The sequence below is a fragment of the Epinephelus lanceolatus genome, chromosome 23, assembly GCF_041903045.1.
Source record: "Epinephelus lanceolatus isolate andai-2023 chromosome 23, ASM4190304v1, whole genome shotgun sequence".
Classification (NCBI taxonomy): Eukaryota; Metazoa; Chordata; class Actinopteri; order Perciformes; family Serranidae; genus Epinephelus; species Epinephelus lanceolatus.
This window is the reverse complement of record NC_135756.1, coordinates 2400911-2409945: the sequence shown is the minus strand read 5'-3', so window position 1 is coordinate 2409945 and position 9035 is coordinate 2400911. Positions and strand designations below refer to the sequence as shown.

The following is a 9035-nucleotide window of genomic DNA, read 5'->3' as shown; positions in this document are numbered from 1 at the left end:
GGTTTATTAATAATCTTGGAAATAATCACTTGTAATACAACGTCCACTTTCTGGAGATGTTTCAGTTTCAGACACATCTTCAGGGATCCACGATTTCAGTATCACATTTTCCAGTGAAAATCTGTGGGAACCCTGCAACTTGTGGGATTCATTAACAAAACGAAGGCCACAAGATGGCGCTGAGAACTGTACAGTCAGTGGAGCATGTGCTAATTTCTCTGTCTTGCTTGGCAACTCTGCACACAAATGGCCCAAAATGATGTGCACTTCCTCAAGGCTCGATCACTGGGCCTCTTTTATTTCACATCTACATGACACCATTTTACAACTTATGAATAAAAGAATTATACAAAACAGATCTTATTATATGCAGATGACACCAAAATATACCGCATAATGTTCAAACCTGACCCCTGACCTTGGACACTACAGTTGAAAAAACAAAAAAACAAAAACCATCTCAACTTAAGGTCACAGTTGCTCCTCTGGAGCTTGTGATTAAAACGTACAAGCTTGGACAGTCGTCATGGAACTGAAGATGTTCAAATTTCCACTTTTTCCTTTTATGTGTCTCAGTCCAGGGGCTGTAGCCTTCAAAGACTGCATTTGAAGAACAATTGCGTCACATCAGCGGCCGAGAAATGCAGCCTTCTTCCCAGAATTTGGAGGATGCAACGTATGAATCCTTTGTGGCTCAGCCTATCCCAAGATGCATTGCACCTCGGTAACAATTAAATATTAAATATTAAGTGAACTAACAGTTGTTAACATCACTATTAGATAAAAGCACACAGCTTAAACAATCTTCATTTAACAAGTTTATCAGGCGGCAGTGTCTCCGGTGGTGAATCATCTCCTCAGGTATTAAAATAAAAAAAGAAAGATATATATTAAAAATCTCTGGGCCCATGATTTAGGGCTAACTAACTTACTAGCTTACTCCTCCTTTCATCAAGCGCAGCTGGTTGCTAGGCAACAGGAATGCCAATGGGTCAGGGTGACTACAATTGGTGATGCAACCAGGAAATCCTCGCCAGACCAGACCGTCCCATTTAGAGACCGTTCGGTTTGGCCGATGCGATCTTTAAAGGCTGCAGCCCCTGAACTGAGACACAGTTAGTGTCCTTAAAATTTTTACTTTCTGTTTAATGGTTGACGCTCTTCGCACGTAACGTTAATCCATAACCATAGCAACAAGATTGAAGCCAGAAGTCTGGAGAACAGCAGAATGGCACTTTGATAATTTACTGTTATCAGAGCACAATTAGCACAACACAACGACTGTCTGTTTCACCCAATCTCATCTTGACGGTCTCCTCCTGCCGCGGCCGTGGTAGTGTAATGATGTGACGCCATCTGGGTGCTGCTGCACAGCCGCCCGCCAGCAGTCCACTGAAGGAAGGATGGACATGTTGGCAGATTGAAATGCACTGACGGGATGTTTAGGAGGGGCTCCGTCTGCCAACATCAGCCACTGTCGCCTCAGCTCACTTTTAAAGGCTGGGTCACACTGAGAAGGAGTTAATCATGATTTAAACAAAGAAGAGAATATTCAGAGGATTCAGGAGCTCGAAGCTTTTGATTTGTTTTTAAATTCTGCGTCATGTGACCTTGACGCAGATTGATTGTAGTCTCAACTTCCTTCAGCTGAATACACACAAAACTGACACAAAAATGTCTTTGCTGCAAGACAGTCACCCAAGAGTCAACAAATCTTGATTCTCCATCTCAGAAAAATGAAAACTAAGTCAGTACATTTAGTGTAAGTCAATAAAAGAATAACAAAATGCACGTTATCATCTGAAAATAATCAAGACAGGAATCATAACATAAAGTTCACTGTGCTTTATTCAGTTGCATTTGTCTGCAAGTGCCAATCAATAAATACAATCAATAAATAATCAACAATAAGTCACAGCAGTACGATTATTAAATAGACTCCTTAAATATTAAAATAAATATAGGAAAGTACATATCAGTAAAATACAAAAACTTCTACCACAGCTGCAGAGTACCTGTACTGCAGTGCTGGACCTGAGTAATCAGATTACACTGTCAGTATGTATCTCTGGTGCACTCTGTTCCACATCAGTAACAATACTTAGCTTCATTTTAAACCTGAGCCACTGACAGTTAAATATTCAAGCTGATTTTAGGAGCATTAAATCATCTGACGTTTTTAAATAGATAAGAATCAAAACATCAAGTATTTCCAGGTGATAAACAATCAATATTGTGATTGATAAAGTGAGCTCAGCTCCACATTAAATACGACCACTTATCATAAACATTTCACAGGATCACGCTGCTTTCAAGTATCGAGCTCCAAACTTCCTTAAAAAACAAAAGACTTCTACAAAACGACAATCTCTATGAGGCTTAGGCTGCTGGTTCACTGTTGTTGTAATAAATATGTTTTTATATATAAATAATCTCTTTAATAATTTCTAAAAGTAAAAAGAGTAACTTGGCACGCTGGTTTATATTTGGATATTTTTGCTTTCTCATGTTATTTTATCCCTTCAGATTTGTCATTAAACACCCTCGTCGCCGTCACTGCTGACGTCTTTCCTGGTGTTTCAGGCTCTCTGATGAGTTTTGACCCTACGTGTTTGCCGTCGCCGCCTCCTTCTCTCCCTCTGGATGTTGGACAGGGAGCTCGCCTCCTCGTACAGCCACGGCAGCTCCCACAATGCTTTGCTCTGGACGACACGGTTATCCATCTGGAGGAGGGAGAGAAACATGACAATGTTAAACCTTCAGTAAAACGTCTAAATAACTTTGGTCTCTGGAGGATTATGTGCGTGTGCAAAGAGTGTAGTCGGCCTTACAGTGAAGTTCATGGAAGCTTCACGGAGCTCTGTGAAATGACTTACTTTAGCCCCTGAATAAACTCCACTTAAACCTTACTTTAAGCTTTACTTTTTTATGACAGTCCTACGCACACAGCTTATTTTAAGCTTCCATAAGTCTGACTTAAAGGCTGCTGTACACCCCCAAATAAACCCTCCACAAGCTTTACTTTACGCCTTTGGTAAGCCCCTGAATAACCTTTATAAAAGCCTACCTTTACTCACTGTATAAGCTTCTCATTCACCTATAAAAACCTTTGATAAGCCTGAGTTTAAGCCCCACATAGACCCCTCACAAGCCCTACATAACTCTCTCTGTAAGGCCCCATAAACCTCCCTTAAACTAACTTTAAGGACTGTATACACCTTCCCTTAACAATGCTCTAAGCCTTCTACGAAATCCATCAGCCCTCCACAACTTTTCCATAAGTCTCGGTCCAACTGTAAGCCCAACATCAACCCTTATAAGACTCATTTTAAACCCTCTATGATCCTTACGTTAAGGCCCTCGTGCACTGCATAAACCTGTTAATTTCAGCCCCAACAAAACCTTTAAGGTGCCTCACTTCAGACCTTACACAGGCCGCTGCTCAGCACTCTGTATTTTATATGCATACTTTGACGCCTTTCGACCTGGTCTGAGTCACTGTGGTGTGGGCAAAGAGTGCAGATGAGCGGCCCCTGCAACTCCTCGCTCATCTCTGGAGCAAGAAATTTACATAACCACCAACACGTTCTGCATCTGTCGGTGGATTTTGGCCAGCGGACGGGCAGGGAGCACTGGCGCCATTTGAACACCATTCATCTGCACATACTGAGGTGACGCAGACCAGGTTGAAAATCGTTCCCTTCAGAGCGTAAAGCCCAGCTCAGACCAAAGATTCGCAATGAGATGAGTTGAAACTTGCTGCGATGCTCTGTGCATCGTCTGAAAATCGTTTACACCAGCATGACTAGACGAGACGCTGCATCGGCTCCGTGGCAACAACTCTCTGTACTTCCGACCAAACTTTCATATAATTCAGAGTTTCTTAAAATATGAACGAGGACAGTGGCTACAGCTGCATTTCTAGTGGCGATGAAACGATGAAGACAAAAACTTAGATGGTGAAGAATTTGGGGTTTGTCCATTGGTCTGAAAGTCTGTCGGCTTGAGGAGAGCTGAGAGCTCACAAATCTGTAATGTTCTAAAACAGTCATGTGTTGTCACAAATCTTTGGTGTGAACTGGGCTTTCACCTTAAGGCTGCAGAAAGCATTCAGAGGCTCAACTCCTTTGGCCTCTTTACACCTGCACATCTTGGTAACAGTTTGACAATCAGTTTGAGTCTCTGTGTCTTTACCTGGATGTCTTTGAGGTCTCTCAGTCCCTGCAGAACCTTCTCCTGCTCGTTGTACCGGTGTTTCCTCAGGTCTGTCACCTTCTTCAGGAGGTAGCTCAGCTGCTTCCCGAGGTCTCCGCCCGCTGCCACCTCACCATTGCTGGCAGTGCCGGCGGCGGGGGTGACGGCAGAGGCGGGGAGCTGGTTGTTCCCAGCGACCTGTGGACTCGGGGTGGGCAGCTGCTTCAACATCTCGCCAAGCAGCTTTTCGTACGCCTCCAAAACACCGCCCATGAACACTCTCTTAGCCTGAGAGAGAAACAAACACAACATTTAGTTTCTTGCAGGTGATACTTAAAGTGCTTTTATCTAAACAGTTAAATATGTTAAACATGTCTTATAGGGCCATTTTCAGAAGTGCAGCTTTTTGCAGCAAAAAGATGAGCTGGTCTTCAGATGAACTCGTACCACCCTCAAGGTGCTAAAAACCTTTTTACTCAGTGGAAAGAAAACTCTGTGGTTTCCCACACAGGAGTTAAATTAAGCGCAGAGTGGGCCTTAAAGGGAAACACCACTCATTTACTGTGAAACATGAATGTGATACTTCAACATCACTAACATGAAGGACGCCTGAACTCAAGAGGTCAAAGGTCAACAAAGTCTGACAGTATAAGGCCCACTGGATGTCAGAGCGCGGCAGGTTTAAGGTCTGAACCTCGTCCTTGTGTTTAAGTCCACGAGCCAAAACATGGTCTCACAATTAAGTTGTTTTTGAGTTTTGACTCTAGGTCGTTTCCCTTCTTGGTGCGACGTGGAAAAAGGTGAAGTCGTGCCCCGAAATCCCAACTGTCCACCAGCCTCTGGGCTAACTCATGCCCTGGAAATGTCACAGGCTTATGCTAATAACGTTAGCATGTTGTCGGAAGAAATCGTGTCTCGTAAAAGACAAATTTTGTAACGTTAACTAGTTCAGTGAACATAAAACAGGATTTCTTGAGTCTAAATGGAGGCATGTGATCCTTAGCAACTAAACTGCTGCCTACCACTGTGTTTCACCTCAGACCCGTCTGAGGTGAAACACAGAGGAGGACGCTGGAACAAATTCAAATGTTGATGAAATGTAACACCTGTGTTGTGGAGGTGAGGGGAAAACTACATGGGAAACCCCAGAGGTGTGTGTGGGGTGTGTGGCCTTTGAGTCTGAGCTAAATACCACCTTCTATAAAACAACCTGCGCCCTGTGTGCCACCATAAATACCCAAGTGTGACTCAAATCAAAGGACATGTGCCACTCAGCAAGCTTTCAACAAACACATGTGCCAGTCTTGGGCCCAGACAACACTACAGTGCAGATACAGGTTCAAACAAAGCTGATCCAAGTCCTGCAAACTGGCAAAAAAAGCCCAAATGTCATTGGCCCAGAGCCGGATCACCTTTGGTTCCCTGATGCTGGAACAACTGTGCCGACACAATCAGCTCAACTCAACAGCTCACCTGACGTGTCTGCGTTATAAATGACAATGTTTCTGACAGCATCACAGTAAAAATTATATTTTCCAACAAAACAGCGTGCACCCAGTCTGATTTTTAATATATTGAAATGTTATATAATTATCAGTTTGGCTGAAGAGGAACAGGTTCAGGTCCAGTTTAAAACTTCCACATCCAACCCTTAAAATGATTCAGACTCTATTCATTTTATTTAATATTTAACTACACAGCATGACCCCATGCCACCTACCACAGCTTCACAGCTAATCTGCAACGCCTCAGTCTTATATAGATCTTATCTTGTTCACCACAGAAACTTCAAACCGAGCAGCAAACACTGCAGCGCTGCAGACTGCAGCATGTAAAGACTCTTGGGTCGGTGTTAAGTGGTTAAGTTCCTTTTGTATTGGCGCTCAGTGCTCGAAACCAACCATGAAGTGGCTTTTTATCATCGCTGGTGAAAAGTAAAAGTTCAATGCAGCGCCTGAGAGTGGCTGCAAACAAAAGGCTGCACAATGCAGAGCCAGCAGGAAAATAAAAACCACAAGGATCTCGGTTCACGGTGTCAGACGGCACCGTGCAAGACAGAAACCTGAGGAAAACACCAGCCTGCTGCTGAGTGAGGGATCAAAACACCGACAAAGGTGGCAGAGGTCAACAGGAGATCTTGGAAAGCACCGCTTTCTACTGCACCTCGAAGTACACTGACACTGTGAAACTGACTGCACTATGAACGTTTTTTAATCAACATTCAAACATCCTGAATCACCTGAACGCACCGTCATGCTCCTGGCTTTGTGACATCACATGAGTTATGAGGTCAGCATGTTGGGATGCAAAGATCAAACTGTACAGTACAGAGCTGGAGTAAAGAGGTCGTTAGCCTAGCTTAGCATAAAGACTAGAGGCAGGGGGGAAAGTTAGCTCAACTCACATCAACTTCCATCAATAGAAATGTAAAAAGTCAGTCATGTGCTACGTTACAGCTGGAAGTGCTGCAGAGGACTCGCTCCTCTCAGTGTTTACAAGATGTGCATATGTAGCCTCCAATTAAACCACGAAGCAGAGGACTTTCACCCTGGAGCATGAAAACTGGCCCGAGTGCAGAAATTTAAGTGTTTGAAGCTCGAAGTTTTTTTGGCGGAGGAGTCCTCACCTACTGTGTCACATTTAGTGTGTTGACATTTTGTTTGTGCACAACAACATGTTCATTAGTCAGGAATATGTGTGTATTATTTCCACTTTGGACGGAGCCAGACAAACTGCTTCCACCTGCATCCAGTCTTTGTGCTAAGCTAAGCTAAGCTAACAAGCTCCAGCTCCTTAACAGACATGAGAGTGGTTTCATTCTGTGAAGCCTGTGCAGTATCTTCTGTGCTTCATAGATACTTCTTTAGATGTTTAAAGAGAGGAGACTGTGAGGTTAAAGGCCACGAAGAGAATTAATCACGTGTTTAAAAACTCAACCCAACACCAGCTGAACACAGAGAGACTTTACAGAGACTCTGTGATCCTATTTGTAGATGCATAAAGCCTAAATATCTCCAATGATGACTTTCATTTACCTCCATCTTGGTGGTCAGTGGTTCTCTGGAGAAGACGGGCTTCCCGTTAAATCTCTCTTTTGTTGGAATCCTCTGTAAGAAGACAAAAAAATCCAGGTCACATTTGATGTCAGTGTTCTTTGTTGCATTAGATCAATAAATACAAATGATGTTTTCTTGACTTCTTTGATTGCAGTAATTACTGGTGCGTTCAAGGACAGTCAGACATAGTTGCAAAGCATGTAATTGATGAGCTATAATAGGTCATCAAAAAATCTAATCCAAATATAGTTAAACATTAATGTGTGAAGCCACATGTGCTCCATGTGGTGAGTTTAAGGACAGTCTGACATCTGAGATTTAAGAGACGTTGTTGTTGTTAACCTGTTTTCAGATCATCAAAAACAAAAGACAATCATCAAACAGGTTGTTGTAAAATGATGTGCCTTTGGTCGTTTCTTTATACTGTCATAGACTTTTTATTGGTGCATTCAAGGACACTCTGACATTTGGGATGTCAGAGACATTTTTGCATATCAGCTCATTTATCTGACATCAAATAATCAAACAATTTGAGAGAAATATGATGTGAGTTTCAATCATTGCACTGTATTTAAAGCTTCTGGACTTTTGCATGACAACTGTCTTATTGGTGCGTTCAATGACACTCAGATGTTTGTGATTTGTGTGTCAGCTGTTGCAAAGCATTTCACTGACGAGCTCTGTTGTCCAAAACTAAAAAAAGTCAGTCCTAAAATACAACATGAGTTCGGTTGTTGCTTCTGTTTCTGACATTTTAAAAATGTTCCTTTCAGCAGCCATCTATTAAAACTCAAAAGTTGGAGGTCCCTGAATGCACCATCAAGGAATAAGTATCCCTGCTGTCCACTGCAGGACACATGACTATGACATCATTAACAAATAAAGTTGAGTTTGTCTCATAATCCTGATTGTGATGAAGGATTTTTAACGGACTAAAGCGTGGGGGGAAAAAAAACATCAGAATAGTCTTTTAAACAAACATGGAAAAAGTGTGTGTGCGCGTGTGTGTGTGTTTGTGGTGAGTGTGAAGGCAGCAGCAGGAAACAGAAAACATGCAGCGGCGTTTGAAGTACTGAACTTCAAATACTGACGCCAGCCGTAGTAAAAGCACGAGTAGTAAGAGCAGTAGTTTGATACTCACATAGTGCTGCAGGAGGTTCTGGATGGTTCTGTTCATCTCCTGAGGGATGTGGGAGCCTCTGACCTGACAGACGGACAGCCAGAGAGACAGGCAGACCACTGCCCTCACCGTGGCAACCATTGTGTCACTGCTTGTACAATAACACCCCTGTTCGAAAAGTCGCTGGTTCTGATCCCAAGCCTGTTCGGACCGGATGTGACGACTGTTTCAATCCCTGACGGAGCGATGCCCAGGACGGAGACAGGCTGACTGAAGATCTGACCGACTGTCTGATGGTCTCGCTGCGTACCTGACTCAGCCCTCTGATGGTCCGACTCGGTGCTCTGATGGTCTCACTGGCTGACTGCTGGTCTGACCTGGCCTTCTGATTTGGCGTTCTGATGGTTTGACTTGGCTCTGTAACAGCCGTGCGCCTCTTGCCCTGACGTTGGCTCAAACTGTTTGACTTGTCATGAAAGCTTTTATTTATAACTCGGAGAGAGAGTGAGGCAAAGGGGCAGAGAGACGTTGACACACAGAGAGAGAGAGTGTGTGTGTGATGCTGTGATGATCTAGGTGTGAAAACTGTGGTTGTGCAGTTTCCTTTAAATCACCAAACTTCATAGAAGTGGGTGAGGGGTCTCCCACTCATGCATGTCAAACAC

The 9035-nt window shown here is 43.3% G+C and overlaps 1 protein-coding gene across 1 annotated transcript; it reads right to left on the bottom strand.

Moving 5' to 3' along the window:
• Positions 1-1830: 1830 nt before the first annotated feature.
• LOC117249530 (interferon gamma-like) lies at positions 1831-8831 on the bottom strand. Its single transcript, XM_033615248.2, has 4 exons — positions 8392-8831; positions 7230-7301; positions 4195-4482; positions 1831-2723 (listed from the first exon to the last, which is right to left on the bottom strand). The coding sequence occupies exons 1-4, from the start codon at positions 8509-8511 to the stop codon at positions 2580-2582; spliced, it is 624 nt and encodes a 207-aa protein (XP_033471139.1). The 5' UTR covers positions 8512-8831; the 3' UTR covers positions 1831-2579.
• Positions 8832-9035: the final 204 nt, after the last annotated feature.

What these genes read in the sequence shown, in the direction of transcription:
- LOC117249530 (XM_033615248.2), bottom strand. Translation starts at nt 8,511, where the DNA reads ATGGTTGCCACGGTGAGGGCAGTGGTCTGCCTGTCTCTCTGGCTGTCC. An exon ending in CACTGACCACCAAGATGGAG is followed by an intron (nt 4,483 to 7,229) that starts GTAAATGAAAGT and finishes TTTCTCTCTCAG; the next exon opens with GCTAAGAGAGTGTTCATGGG. An exon ending in GAGACCTCAAAGACATCCAG is followed by an intron (nt 2,724 to 4,194) that starts GTAAAGACACAG and finishes TCCCTCCTCCAG; the next exon opens with ATGGATAACCGTGTCGTCCA.